This window comes from Fundulus heteroclitus, chromosome 18, assembly GCF_011125445.2.
Source record: "Fundulus heteroclitus isolate FHET01 chromosome 18, MU-UCD_Fhet_4.1, whole genome shotgun sequence".
NCBI lineage: Eukaryota > Metazoa > Chordata > Actinopteri > Cyprinodontiformes > Fundulidae > Fundulus > Fundulus heteroclitus.
The window spans coordinates 31457991-31474141 of record NC_046378.1 but is presented as its reverse complement, the minus strand read 5'-3'; the positions used below and the strand labels follow the sequence as shown (position 1 = coordinate 31474141).

The following is a 16151-nucleotide window of genomic DNA, read 5'->3' as shown; positions in this document are numbered from 1 at the left end:
AGATTGGGTATGTGTTCATATGGGAGTGGGGGTTCAAAGGACCAAGGCATTGCAGTGAAGAAAATGTTTCTTTGTTGCACAGCTTTTCAGCGGCGGCTTTTTTGGCTGGATGACAGCGGCGCTTGGTGACACTTCTTAATCGGCTTTCCCCCACATCCTGCAATGGTTTCCACTCCAGCGCAACAAAAACAAGGCCACAATCACTCCCACGCTGGCCTGCCTATATAATGCGCAAACACGCAGTATGCATACTCCTCCTATTTGATGTGTCGCTCTTATGTGCGCTGCTGCATTGTCAGCTGTCAGAGGATCCTTTTTTTCTCACCATTTGTTCCCATTTGTGATCACAGATTCAGTGGAGAAAAAAAAACATATATAGAACAGTATCAACTCTGTGTTCCTGGTTTAGATAATTAACAAGTAAACGCAGCTTTCTTCCAGTATGGCAGAACAGTGCGAACTGATGCGTTTTCACTCCCGCTTTGTATTCAGGTCGGAAACAAGAAATATCAAAGAAAATTATTGCTAAAAGGATACTTTAAAAATGACTATCTGTGCGCGTTGTTCAGAACAGCAAACCCTCAGGCCAAATAGGGAGTTAATTGCTGCAGAAGCTTTGAACTCCAAAGCCCAGCAGGCTTTACAGAGGCACTGTCTTAAAACAACGACAAAGAGCAGTGTTTGGAAGGGCTGCACAGTGTGAACCTAAGAGGAAAACACACTGGCAAGGGGAGAAGAGGGACGGAGAGCTGCGAGGAGTGGAGTCTTCGGAGGCAGGGAGCTTTGGGTATCAGGGATTTGTGCTGCTATATGGCCACTCCATCCATGTCATTAAACTATCACAGTATTAAAGCAGAGCTAAGACTCCATGCAGCACACAGCTGGGAAGCTTCGGAAAGTTCGGGATGAGAGGAATAAGAGTAGAGATAATAATGAAAAATGGACTACAGCTTTATAAACACTGTTTACAGGATATAGACTAATACTTTTTTTGGGTAACACATTACCTGCTAAATTGGCTGAGTTTATAGGTACTGGGAGCAATATTCACTCTGTGGCATGTATCATATGGCCTCCCTATTTGCAAGGTCTATGCACAAGACAGATTTAGCAATAGTCACTTTTTGGTGAAAACATACAGATTTTAAATATTTACTATGCGATATAATGAATAATCTCTTAAATTTTCAATATACACTGATCAGGAATAACAGCACAACTTACTAATGTTTTTTAATGGAATCCCATGTGTTAGAAGCAGGATCTGAGTAAATTTTAGAGGCACAGAGTTGTGATAACTACAAGACTGGGCCAGAACATCCCTGAAACAGCAGATCCTGTGTGGCGTTCCCAGTGTGCAGCGTCAACTTCAATAAAAAGTGGAACGAAACGAGAGGAGCAAATACCGGCCTGTGGGCTCCGATCCCACCGGTGAGCTCCTGTAGTGCAAACTACTGAATAAGTTAATGTTGTCACTGATAGAAACATCCAGTCTGGTTTGTTGTGTATGGGGATGCATTGCTGCAGACCAGTCAAGATGCTTAACTGGGGTATACTGCAATATTTTAACAACTACTTGTTGCTATATTGGAGCAAATAGATCTTTGAATATTGTAGCCATAGTTTAATTTGCTCAACTAATTTAGAGGATCATTTTGCAATAATCTTTGCAATAAAACGTAAAAATAAACTGTTCAATATCAGAGAGAGCAAGACAAATAATTCCAAAAAGAACACTGGATCCAAACGACGAGCACAATCCCAAAAATAGCACCAAGCAGACAGTTTTGTCACTTGCAACTGTACCATGTATTTGCCATTTACTGCATCAAGTCAAGTTGTGGTCTGTGTGGTAGCAACACATGAACCTACCAGACTGTAGTTTCCACCTGGCTGTCCTTTGACTGATGGAAGTCCAGCTGGGCAAAAAGCGGAAAGAGTACCTGGATGCCACCAACGGAGTGGATGGCACTGTGGATGGAGTGTGTAACCGTGGCCTTCACATCCTGTGAGGGTGTAAAGTAAAAACAACAACGAAAACGCTATTTTTGGTAAATTTACTAGTCCCAGGCAGAATCGAAACATGAAAAAATATTCAAGTTGACTGGACATTTAAGACAACACGAACGAACGCATCATTGCCTCAGGTGGTTTGCACGGATTAGGAGTAACGCATTTGACCTGAAGCATAAGGGCGTGTGGTGAGTGCACAAAGATGGAGGCGTTTTCCCGAGGCGAAGACTCCAGGCAGAGCTGCGCGTCCGTGGCCTTGGCGTTATAGGTGAAGGCGATGGACCCTGCCAATTTTCCGTCATACAACACCTGCTTGTGATGCTCTGCTAAGTGGATATCACTCTCTGACTTGAACTTAAACGTACTCTGAAAAGAAGAAAAGGGAAAATTGGGGGAATTAGGAGCTAGAAGGAAACATGGGGCAAGTGTAGACTTACTCCTGCGAAAGCCCCCCTTATCAGTTTCTTTGTGGCGTTATCTTAATTATAAATTAATGGGGGGGAAAAAAACCGTGTTTGAGTATGAACTGATTAGAATTGTGCGAGAAACGCAACATTTTGCAAATGCAATTTCTACACTGATTAGAGTTGTCTTTTTTTATTTTTCTCAATCTATATTACTGCAATCAGCCACTAAATGCAACACAATTTACCATTTCAGTGATGCAAACCATTCTTGGCACAATTAACTGGAAAGCGGCACAATGGCAAAATAGGCCGTGTAGGGTGCTACATTTCATGATTAAACCATAACGTCTTTATTCCCCATCTTCAAAAAATATGAATGTAATACAAAACACACTACTCTTATGACCTACATAAAATATGTCATGTATAATATAAAAAACTATTTTTTTCCCGTTCACTTTGTTTTATATCAACTCTCAGAGTAGGTTTGTCCTATTTCCGCCATTGGATGGGAGTCTGCAATTTCTAGAATAGAGTGTAATGATCAGGAGGAACATTGGCAGAACAAATGGATCACGCTTCCTTTGATACCACAAGTGATTTCTTTACCTGGTTTAATTAAACCACACCATTTATGCCAGACTTTTCTGGGGTCGTATCAAACCAAGCAGAGTCATCGTGAATTCTCACGAAGACAAACTAAAATGGCTGCAAACTGAACATGAGAGCAGTATTATGTCTTTCTTTAACTGAATGAGTCGTTTTTAATATACTTCTGGAAAATTAAGGGTTATAAGATATGACTGAAAACACTATCAAATTAAAACTGACAGTGTGTAATTAAGCTTTGAATTACTTTCATCCCCCAACACGGTAATCAGAGAGGAAAATAAAACTCTAAAATTAAATAAGGTTATTATTCTTTTTTAGAGAAAATTTATTTTTTTTCATCAAACTTCTGCTTACTTTATGATTCTAGTTATAATTAAACTCTCTAGTGCAAGTGGGTGGTTTCTCTTTAATATTGCATAATTGCCCAGGAATTTCACATTACCTTCCACTGTCTCAACACGTGATAGCTGCATGAAAGTGTGAGTCAAAGCAGTCAATGGCTCAATAGCACATTCATTATAGTTAACATAACAAATTGCTTATCAATGACAGAGTATTCTTAATTTACTCAATCAATTAGTTGTTGACAGATGAGCTAAATTAATCTGTCAAAGCTGTGAAAATGGACTATGTTTAATACTTAAATCAATTCCTCCAATCAGTGGAGCTGAATAATAAATGAATGGGAGAAATGTTTTCCATCCCTCTCTGAATTATGGGCAGCAACCAGGTGGCGATAAGAGAGACAGAGAGCTCCGCAGCAAGGGAACAACCATATGGTCCCCGAAGATTTGTAGAAAAAGCCACTCCGGGCTTCCTGCACCTGATTAAAATGCATACAAATCTGTTACTTTTTTGGCAAAAGTAAAAGCCTAAAGCGTACTGGCTGTTAGTACTACAATAAAGCTCTATTTTCCCGGGATTCTAACAACTGGAGATACTTAAATTTGGTATCAACTACACAAAGTAAACACAAAACTAATAACCTGTAGTGTCAAGCTAATAAAACAATTTGTTTATGACAACATTGATCTTCGCTTTAAACAGAACCGATGTATATTTTGAGACCAGTCAGTATAGACAGAAGTAGCCAAATACCCAAGAACAATTGCTGGTGACAAACTATTACATCTGATGTTGGAACATAGATCTGGAAATCCAGTGTCCAAGAACATGTTCACTCTGTGGGTAATTCGATGATATACATTCAGTTCTACGTTTTAAATAGCAGCCATTTTGGATTTTAATTTGATGAGCAACCTACTTTCCCACATAGCATTTTGACTTCCAAAAGGGATTTTACTATTTTTATCCAACTTTGAAGTTCAAGATTTTGCCCATCCTTTATCCATTGTTAACCATTGTTTTGAAGAAAAAGTCCAAGACCAATTTTGACTTCTTTGGTGGGACTTGGAAAACCTAGCAAATCAGATACCAGCCTTTTATACTGGAATTCAACCAGAAATATGTCAAAGCTTTATATTCTTATCTTATCTTTAATTTAAAATGGTGTATTTTTATATTTTATCTTCACCATTTAAAAAACTAAGTCAATTTCTAAAATCAAATAGATCAACTCACTATAAAACTGGCAAAAGAGCCATGCACATATTTGTTCAGTAAAGAACATTGGAAATAGTGAGAATGAACTAATTGCAAGGGTACGATCCTTCTCTGTATGTTCCTAAAAAATGTTTAAATATTCTCCTCATTTGCTATAATCAAGTCCATGCAGCAGCCATTAAGCATCTCATCATGTAGTCTCTAACATCCTTAGGTAGTTTCTACTCATGGAAGCCTAGTGACAAAAAATAACAAGCTCCGGCGCCTTCACTTCTGTACAAGCCCTGCCGCAGTGTGGAAATAAGGATCTCATGGGTTTTGACTATAAAACCTTGTAGCATGACAACATCATTCCACAGACCAGCAAGTCTTATAAAAGAATTAGAGCACAGTCCTCCCTTTTGCTCCAAGAACTAAAGGCCATCACAGAGCATGGGCGAGCATTTGAAATGCTTCGGGGTGCAAGTGTTATCTGTGGTCTGAGCGTAACAAGAACTAAAATAAAATAAACAAAAATAAATAAATGACTAGGCCCAGTGTAGGTGGTATAATGAGCTCCTTCATTAGGAATAAGACAATACAGTTGCCACAATAACAAAAAATAGGTCAACACTTACAGATTTAAAGAGTCTTAAACTCTTTAGATGTAAGTAAATTTAGCCTCCAGCAGACAATGAGACGTCTGATTAGTAGCACAATCATTTAGCTGTAAAGCAAGTCTAACTGTAAACAACCTAGATTTAGTTTCCAGAACAGGGATTCTCGCAATGGATGATATGTGCTTGTAAACCTGGTTACTGTCACGTTCATTTATTATCTTCTTCTGTATTGATAAATCTTTGTTTTCAACTTCTGGTGTCACAGCTCTGATTTTCTGTATCTGCATATTATAGATTAAATCTTCTGGTCCATACAGTGATGTTGCATCTCGTTTTCCTGAAAGGAGGAACAGGACTGTGCACGTCAGTCTCTTCTGGGGCACTATGTGGTGCACACTGCAGAGCAGCATTGGCACAAATTTAGCGGGCTAATCTGTCTCTTGTAGCTCACGTATGGCAGCAGAGATAGGGGTAAGGACAGAAATAACTAAGTGCATCATTTGAAAAGATGTCAAGTCGCGGCTTAATTGGTTTGACGAGTCCAATCGATGATTAATGCTTGGCGTGCTTTAAATTTGTCAATAGAAACTTATGATGGATTGAAGAGCAAGAAAGAGATAAGAATTCAACGAGAGCGTAAATGCAAGCATGTTTTTTAATGCTAATATTTATATCATACCATCTAGATCATTAGAAAAATCTAATATGTTTTAAAGCTCACAGTTTTTTTTACTGTTTATGAAAGATTAGGTTCCTATGAAACTGCAGCAATGAATGGTAAAAAACTGTATCTGTGTATGAGGCATTTTCCCTTAAAATTGTCAGTAAGTTTCTCAGAATGTTTTACATCTCTGTGACAAATGGGGAAAATGCTGCCATAGGCGCTTATAATGAAATACCCAGAAGTCTGTTTCAGGTCAGAATAAAATTCAGCAACTTTACTGTGTACAGTGCATCTTTAAAAGAGCCTGTAGATGATTCTGCTAACAGGTTTTTCTGCTTTATAGCCATAAACCATAACATGCATAAAAAATGGTGACCTGCTACAGAAATAACCTCCACATTTACTGTATAATAACTGCAGAAGTTACAGTAGCTTTCAAAGCACTGTATAAGCGAGGGAAAGCGTGTCAAAACATCAAACATAGATGAGGCAAGCACAGATGAAAAAACCCTCCTGTAGAGGGTTTCTTTCCAACAAGTGAGCCAAGTTGTGAACATATAGTAAAAAATGAATGCTATAATCTCCTGCATTCACGCATATCCTGCAGCTTTTAATTTAAATGGGAATGATTCCTGACAGCTGGGCAACTTTCTAATTATGCCAACTCACTAGGCTGGATTTATTATATTCTCCATTACTTATCAGAGCTCCATCACTTACAGGTAATTTTCTTTATGGACCATATTCATCATTTAAGAATTTTTAACAATTACCTCATTCCCACTCTGTTAATAGAGTGTAAAACCATATTTTAAAAAGCAATGTGTTACTTATTATGTCCTAACTTTGGCCCATTCTTTACAATTTAAATGCCTGTTTGGGTTTACACTATTTGAAGATTTCCTATTTTGGACGTTTTTTTTTTGTAATATTGCTTTGGAAACTAGATTGACGCAGCTTATGTGTTAATAGTTAATAAAGATGTCTGGTTTTCACTAAGGCCCAGTCTGCTGTTTCAGATTTTTATGCTAAGGACTACAACCTCCAAACTCATCTGACCAAACTATATTTTGATTTAACAAAAAATATAAAACCAACAGAAAATAAAGAGGTTGAAGATGATCCCCCAGTTGTGCATGGAAGCACGTACACAATGTATTTAATTTTTATTGAACTAATATAGTGAATTAAAGAACATAGTGTTTTTAGCTTCTAGCTCAAAATGTGGGACGTTTTAATGAACAGGAATAAAATCAATATTGACATTTCGCTCATTGGTCAAAGACAACTGGCTGAGTTGAAACACTGGTAAAATGACTGGTGCATCACTTAATTCCCTATACATCCTCAAAACCCAGTGTTTTTTTAAATTAGTAGAATTTATCAGAAATATCTAATCTGATTATATGGTAACATTACCTGCTTTAATATGTTGACTAAATGTCTAAAAGACATGGAATAAAACCTTGTGAAGCACCCAAAAAAAAGAGTAGTGTGTCATCAAGCAAAAGAGAAGAATGATGCAGCCTTTAAAATCCCTGACTGAGACGTACCTAATTGTGATGGGATTACATCGGATGATTTCTAATAAGCCACGTAGGGACTACTATCCGACACTGCTCTGAAAATGTCTAATTTTGCATTAAACAAGATCAGAGGAATTCAAGTAGCAACAATGCTTAGCACTAATATACACTGAGAAATTATGCGTTCGGAGATGGTGTTGAAGTGCCTTTCATTGCACATTTTGTGACAGAGAGCAAGTGTTAACTATGAAGCACAGCAACACTCCAAGTACCAAGGGTAAAAGTGAGAGTGGGAAAAAAACTGAGATTAGTGTAAGCATAAGCACACTTATTGTTTTATCTTATTTTGTAGGAAATTGATTAATCTTGGTGAACATTTAAAGCAAACTAATATGATGTCATCATATGATGGATATGTACAGTGGTTTGCCAAAGTATACATGCTCCTTGAAGTTTTTAACATTTTGTAACATTACAACCACAAACATAAATATTTAATTGGGATTTTATGTGAAATACCAACACAAAGTGGGGTACAATTGTGAAGTAGAAAGACAATTATTAATTATTTAAAAAAAAATTACAAAAAAAAACTGAAAAGTGTAGTGTGCAAAAGTATTATTTTAAAAAAAAATTACAAAAAAAAAACTGAAAAGTGTAGTGTGCAAAATTACCCAGATCCCTTTCCTCCGAGTGCGACCAATTGCCTTCAGCAGTTGCCTGATGGTTGCTAATGACTCAATGGAGTCCACCTGTGTGTAATCTAATCTCAGTACAAATACAGCTGCTCTGTGTCGGGCCCCAGAGGTTGGTTACGAGAATATTTGGGAGAATCCAGCATCGTCAAGACCAATGAACACACAAAACTGGTGAGGGATAAAGTTCTGGAGAGGTTAAAAGCAGCTTTGGCTAGAAAAAGATTTCTCAAGCTTTGAAAATCTCACGAAGCAATGTTCAATTCATTATCCGGAAATAGAAAGAGTATGGCACAACTGTAAACCTACATTGACAAAGCCATCAGCCTAAACTTACAGGCCGAATAAGGAGAGCACTGATCAGAGATGCAGCCTAGAGGCCCATGGTGACTCTGGATGAACTGCAGAGATTCACAGCTACGGTGGGGGAATCTATCCCCAGGACAACTATTAGTCATGCTCTGCACAAATGTGGTCTTTATGGAAAAGCAGCAAGAAGAAAGCCATTGCTAGAAGAAAACCATAAGTCTTGTTTGCAGTTTTCTCAGAAGCCATGTTGGGGACACAGGAAACATGTGGAAGAAGGTCAGACAAGACCAAAATGAAACTTTTTTGGCCAAAATGCAAAACGCTATGTGTGGCAGAGAACTAACACTGCACAATAATCTGAACACATCATCCTCACTGTCAAATATGGTGGTGGCAGCATCATGCTCTGGGCTGCTTCTCTTCAACAGGGACATGGAAGATGGTCAGAGTTGATGGGAAGATGGATGGAGGCAAACTCAGGGCAATCTTGGAATAAAACTTGATGGAGACTGCAAAACACTTGAGACTGGGGCAGAGGTTCACCTTACAGCAGGACAACAACCCTAAACATAAAGCCAGGGCTACAATGGAATGGTTTGAAACTAAACATATTCATGTGTTAGAATGGCCTAGTCAAAGTCCAGACCTAAACCAAATCGAGAATCGGTGGCAAGATCTGAAAACTGCTATTCACAAACGCTCTCCATCTAATCTGACTGAGCTTGAGCTGTTTCGAAAAGAAGAACGGACAAAAGATTCAGTTACTAGATGTGCAAAGCTGGTAGAGACATACCTCAAAAGACTTGCTGCTGAAATCACAGCAAAAGGTGGTTCCACAAAGTATTGACTCAGAAGGGCTGAATACCTTTCCTTAATACCCTTTTCAGTTTTTTTTATTTGTAAAAAAAACTTAAAAAGTAAATCATGTATAATCTTCTTTTTATGTCACAATTGTATACTACTTTGTGTTGGTCTTTCACATAAAATTCCAATAAAACATATTTGTGTTTATTGTTGTAATGTGACAATATGTGGGGAAGTTCAAGGGGTATGAAGACTTTTGCAAGCCACTGTACAGTTTATTTTAGGGCAAGTCAAACTTTTTCTATTTACATTCATGATTTTTATCGTTTCAGGCAGCTTGGGAGGACTACACTTGCTGCAGCTGATATAAGTTGGCCCAGAACTCAATCCCCTCTCCGGGTTCCTGCAGCTTTCCCCCTGTGTACCGTGCTATTATTCCTAAGGAATAGGTCATTTATGCAGCCGTTTATCTGGCAGGAAAAGCCAGACGGAGACATAAGGCAAGGAGCTACAGGGCAGCGCTTCTCATTGATTACACAAATGGATGGGTGATTCAGACTGCTTATATGTAATCTAATTTAGTCGCCCACAAGCACATACCTTATAGCCTGGTCCTAGCTGATGAATTGCAAAAATCTGTGCCGGATTGAGAGCTTCACTGAATACGTAGACAGCTCCAAGCTGCCCACAGAATACTCTGTTTGCATCTGCTGTCTCTGAAGACCCAAGGAAGCACTTATCATAGCTCTGAAAGAAGGAAATGTAAGGGGAAACGCTGCATCATTTGGTATTCAGGAACATTTCAAATGGCTCTTTAAACAAAGAAACAAAACTGTAGCAATTTAGTCTTTAAATTAAAAAAATTGAACACTTCTAAGGGAAATAATTTCAGAAAAAAACAAGCTCTCTAACTGCATGAATGTAACCTGGCAAGTCAGATTGATAATGTGTAGCACTCTCGATTTTTTTTTTTAATTTATTTTAACTCTGGGTTTAATTCTACACATTATCAATCTGGCACTGCTTGCATCAAATCCATTCAAGGAAAGGAGGGACGTTCAACAATACTTTCTGAGCTGAACGGGCAAAATAACACCTAGTGCCAGCCTACCAAAGGTTGATATTAGTCGATCACGGCATCAAATGAAAATGTCGTCAGCAGCAGGCGCCATGGGAAGCTACAACTAGTTAAGCTAATTAAGGTGCTTCTTGCAGTTCTTCTTTTAAAGAAGAAATCGTTGATTCTGACAAATCAGATGTGACAGCCGCAGCTACGCGTGTGTCCTACTGTGCTGCCATGTTTATATTGGTTCTGTTGTGGGCTCGGCACCTCTTGCTTTCGTCACAGCTGTATGTCCTTCCTTGAACCCTGATACTGCAACGTGATTGGGCGTCTCGTACTGGGTCGAACAGTTGATGCGGGCGAGAGACAAGATGGATTCTCATGTGTTTGTGAATGCACAAGTACCGTTAGAATTCAGCTTGCAGGCAAGGTTAGCATTAATGATCAAAAGCCCAAAAAACATTGGCTATAAATTATTTTAAAATTAGGATGTATGTCGAAAACGTAGCTGCAAGTTAAAACGTTTTACTATAAAATGTACATTGCGCAAACAAATGTTTGTACATTGCGCAGCCCGAATTGATCAAGATCTGAATATGTTCTTGACAATTGATAGGTTACTTGAATTGAATTGTTTGTTGAAGCCTAATTGTGCTGTAATATGGCCCCATGTATATACAGCCACATTACGTCAAAATTAAAGCAGTTTTTTTTTTCCCTTTTTCCAAAAAACAAACAATAAAGGGCATCACAGATTTCAAATTATGCTTAGCAAAATCTGTATTTATTGTTGCATCATCCAGTCCAGCTTTAACAAGTATCGGTTTTACACATTTTGGGGTAACAAATGTACTATAACGAACTGAACTTAACTGCACTGCTTGATAACTGGGATCCTTTGAAAAGCATGCGCTTGACTTGGAATCTGTCTGTATAATTCAAGTTTGTTTTGTAAAGTGCCTTGAGACGACATGTCTTGTGAATTGGGCTGTTTCACTTGGTTGAAACTGCCCTCTTCTCTGCTACTAGTGCATTAAAAACATCATCATTACCGCAAATTTAAAATATCTTCACCTCCAAATGGAAGGATATAAAATAAGTGTAGCAGAATATTTCAACTGAGCATGTGAATGCATAATGAATGTTTAAAAATCCATCTTCCACATTAAAATACGCATAATGACGTGACAACTGCATGGAAATTAGAAATTGCCATATTGCTAAGGGAATTAAAATGGGCTTTTCTTAATGAGAATGACTGTAAATGCAAAACAACATGCACTGATGCATCAGTCCCTGCCAACCCTGTATTAAGCAAGAGGTTCAGTTCAATTTGTTACAAGAGAAAAGTACTTACATCGTTTGTGTTGACGTGCCATGCCATGTCGCCATAAGAAACAAGCTGGCCATTTACATAGCATCTGATTTCACTATTCCTCCAACGGCTGTAGATGTGAACTATGCTGATCATATACCACTGGAAGATGAAAAGCGGGTAAGATTGGAAAGAAATGAGCTCCAGAGTTATTCACTTTCAAAAAAGAAAACACATCAACCTTTCTCATCTTTCTTTTGCACATCTGAAATAACACAACAGAGTGTGGACCAAAGAGTAACCAAGTAGTTGAGCTCCTCAGTCTCTCCCAAAAAGCAAATTCTCACAATATCCAGGGGTCACGGCGGTGCAGAACAGAAAGCGTAACATCGCAGGTCTGTTCTCTGTGTTTGGTCGTGGTTGGCCGCTTCAAACAGGGAAGCAGTAGGAAAAGTGAAATAGTAGAAAAACCAAAAGGCCAATTGAGTTGGAATAAGGGTCATACATGAAAGTAAACTAATTTGTCCGACACTGTTGGATGGAATATATTTTTTGGCCATTTAGAAACATGGAAATGGACATACATTTAGTTTACCATTATTCTCACGGGGATTAAACTCTCAATTTCCCAATGTAGATTTTTTTTATGTTAAAGTGTAAAATTTTCCCATTTCTAGAACAAGAAATGCACAACAGTGCCTTGCTGAAGTATTTATTTAAACCTTGCCACATATTGTCCCGTTACAACAGGGGAAACATGCAGTGGAATACATGCAGAAAGCACAACACATACAGTACATTAATGTTTTCTATAATTCTAAATAACTGATATTTTTATTTCCACTCTTCACTATAATCTCAGCAGCAGCTGTAAGTATTATAAGGCACATAAATGCAGCCTTTCAACATCTAGAGACTGAAGATTTTTGGATGCTTCTCTGATTAACAATCCCACTGCTCAGCCTGTGGGTTTAGGTAGAAGGCCATCTCTTTGTAGGTTTTCCCATAATCCTTCCATTTTCTGATGATGAAAAAAACTTTGTCCTTGCCTTGACCCATGACCCGCATTAAATTTCTTCACAATTCTGCAAAAAAATTGGTTGTACTGCATTTTTAGGGAGATCAGAGGATACGGGTCTGAATACAAATGACAAGCAGACTTTTAAAATTTCTATTTGTAAACACAATTGAAAGCAATGCATGATTATCCTTCCTGTCAATTATACACTCATCTGTAGTTAGAATGTCAGGAAAAGAAAAAGGCTAAAGGAGTCTGAATACTTTTGCAAGGCAGAATGTGCCACATCAAGCAGCAGCTAGATTTCAATTAATAAATTAACGCCTCAGGTTGAATCAAAACTCAGTTGTTTTTTTAACAGGTGTAAGTGCAGTCTTAAAATTGAATAAATTAGTTTAGATCTTAGTCAAACAACCCTAGGCTCTCTTTATTAATGAAACTTTATCACTTTTAAGGCAAAGAGTGTTTTTTGTATATTCTTGTGATTTACCAGCAGGACAATATCAGCTAATTTACCATTACCTACTAATGAAGCCTTGATTGTATTTCTTTACAACATTAGAACAGCAGAAATGGTAAAGCAAAGTGACTCATATGTGAGTGTGAAATATTTACTGGCTCGACTGAAGGAGAGGAGCAGCATAATTATAGCTGTTTACACCTAAAGGTACGACTGTGTTAAAGAAGATTTATGGCGGAGCAGAAGACTGAAGGCTGCCTGGAGATCATTTAAAATTGCACTTATTCACTATTGTCTGCATCGAAAAATCTATTAAAATTTAACTATGCGCTCTATCTTTGAACCGCTTCAACAGTACAGCTCCCGCATTGTGACTACTGGAGTTAGACAAATAGCTTTTCCCCAGTGGTATGGGAAGCCTCTAATTGTTTCACATGTGTCAGGTGAGTTTTTGCTCCACAGGGACAGATACACCCCAGCAATGCACCAAGATAAATTAGGTTCGATCTTCTGATCCACATTTACATGTGTAAGACTACTGAGTATTAAACATTGCAGGTGATGCACAAACTGTTCCCCATTAAAGAATAAAAACAGATCAAGAGTGAAACTGTTTCATTGCAACAAGTGACAAAACATGTTACAAATCCTGACTGTTATTTGACTGTTTACTCCTACTATTAAATTGGATAATGTTGGCACCCCTGCTAAAGAGGTGTAAAAAGCAGTAAGAGAAAGTTGTCTCTTACTGCAGTGCGCTAATGTCATGTTGGAAAACTGAACCCACAATTTTAAGAGATAACAAATGAAATGTTCCTCCCAAAAGAAATTGTGCCATGCTAATAAACTTTCCATTTCTTTTGTGAAATAAAACAGGCCCACAGCATCACAGATTTTCCAGGGGGCATGAGGTGCCATTCCAGATGTTCCTCTTTTGGTTTACGCCAAACCTTACTGAAGGGTTTTATGGTGAAAAGCTGAATTCTGTTTCTCCTGTCCAAAGTACACCGTCCCAGTTAAAGTCCCTGGAGAGATGCACCATGTATACCTTTGCAATACTAGAACATAAAAGGTTTTCTACTACCATCAAAAAATGGAATCATTCAGAACCTCCTCAAACATAGAAATCTGTGGAAAAGTATAGCTACAACAATCCAAACCTCCTTATCGAATATAACAGATGTTTTTTGGATGTGTTCCTTGGCGAGCCAGCAGAATTGACAACGACTCCTGGATAGGTGTCGAAATGGTTGCGAAAAACTGATTGTATAGCGCTTTATCAAGTCCGGCGACCCCAAATAGCTTTACACTACGGTCAATCATTCCCACATTCACACCCTGATGGTGGTGAGCTATGTTAGTAGCCACAGCTGCCATGGGGAAGACTGACAGTAGTGAGGCTGCCATAAGTCGGCACCACCGGGCTCTGACCGCCGCCAGCAGGCAATGCGGGTGAAGTGTCTTGCCCAAGGACACAATGCCTCAGATCGTCAGAGCAGGGGATCGCACCGGCAACCTGCAAGTTACAGGACGAACTCTCTAAACGAGTGAAAAGTGAAATACCTTCTTGCTCCCGAGAGGCTGTTTATTTGCAGCATAGTCCATAAAGTCAATGCACAACAATAAACATTCACAAGAACACTCAAAGTAGAGAAAAAAGCAGACAAACAAATAAATATCGACAAGATCATCTCAGGAGACCAGACAGCCTGACTCATCTAGAATCATTCAACAATCCACAAAAGCAAACCTCCTTCTTGACTTTAGAAGCCTGAACTCAGTGTGCAGAAGATGCCGAGGGTCTTTATGGATTGTTGTTGTTCTCTTAAAAGGACGGTGACACATTGATTTGGTTCAGTATGGGTCTGTGTGATTCAGTTGTATACGGGGGGTTTTCCGATACAACTGAGTACCCCGTCCACGTTGGCATGGTCGACGAAGCAAGACGGTGCCAAGAGTCCGCCACATAACATTTTTCACCAGCCGCCAAGCACAAAATGTGTGCACCTCTGCAGTATTGACTTAGGGTCTTCCATCTTCATTCAGTATCTAATTATATACATGGTAGCTGCAGTGGCTGTTTTGTGTGTTGTTGTTTTTTTAATATGGCGGGTCTGATTCTTGTTTTGGAGTCACTCTAGTTACACAACAGTGACTCCACCCTCTATTGATTCAGCAACTGACAATCTTCTGACGTTTCCACCTCGAAGCAATTACTAAAAACAGTTCCACCTAACAATTACTAATGAGAAAGACAAAAAAACGAGTCAAGCTGTAACATACTGCTCTGAGTTTGTACTTGTGGAAACAAGTGTGAGACTGTGATACTGTAAAAAGATTAATGTATCTTAAAGTTTACATATGAATAAATTCAAAAACAGACAAACCTTCCTGGGTTGAAAGTCATACTTCACACAGTGCTGAAAACCTTTGCCTTTAGACTTGAGCGATGTGACAATCAAACAATTCCCGACAAAATGTGCAGAGTAGCCAATGCCCTTGCTGGTACGAAAACTGCAAACAAAAAGAACATATGAAAAATATATTAACACTCAAAACACAGAATCCAATCTAATTAAAACCACTTGAAGTCTAAGAGGAGGCTTAGAAAAAAACTGTGTGAGTTACACACTTTATGTACTCTCGTCACCAAAATATAAACTACATCCAATTAAATTTTGAGATCTAAGTATACCATGACATAACCCAAATCAAGTAAAAAGAGTGGAATTGTTTTAGATCTTTTGGATTTTTTGCCTGATCTAATTTCTGACTTTCTTAAAATGTGATTGTGTGTCAGTTTCAAGCGTTAAATCCTGGACTTTCTGTGTCAGTTAAAAACCATTGGGCAGTACTTTGAAATACAAATGTCAACAAATGTTCAGTTATTATATAGTGGTAAAAATAAATACAAAGTTGATTGCAGACATAAAGCAATATGCAGAAGAAACTTGTGGGGCGACTCTTGGGCTTTTAGAGAACTGAAACTGAAAGCTAAAACAAACAGCAGATAAAGATTAGTTTAAATCAAATCAAGATCCGTACAAATTTTGCATGCATCAGAAGTATTTGATAATGATTATGCTCGTAGTAATATTCTGTC

At 38.3% G+C, this 16151-nt stretch overlaps 1 protein-coding gene across 2 annotated transcripts in view; it reads right to left on the bottom strand.

Moving 5' to 3' along the window:
* nbeab (neurobeachin b) overlaps window positions 1-16151 on the bottom strand; it is a 321077-nt gene that overhangs the window by 230017 nt on the left and 74909 nt on the right. For both annotated transcript variants that reach the window (XM_036149598.1, XM_036149596.1), the window contains exons 6-10: window positions 15436-15562; window positions 11613-11732; window positions 9793-9939; window positions 2182-2379; window positions 1873-2006 (exon numbers count right to left, since the gene is read on the bottom strand). In XM_036149598.1, coding sequence (XP_036005491.1) covers window positions 1873-2006; window positions 2182-2379; window positions 9793-9939; window positions 11613-11732; window positions 15436-15562 — 726 coding nt within the window. The remainder of the gene's footprint in view (window positions 1-1872; window positions 2007-2181; window positions 2380-9792; window positions 9940-11612; window positions 11733-15435; window positions 15563-16151) is intronic.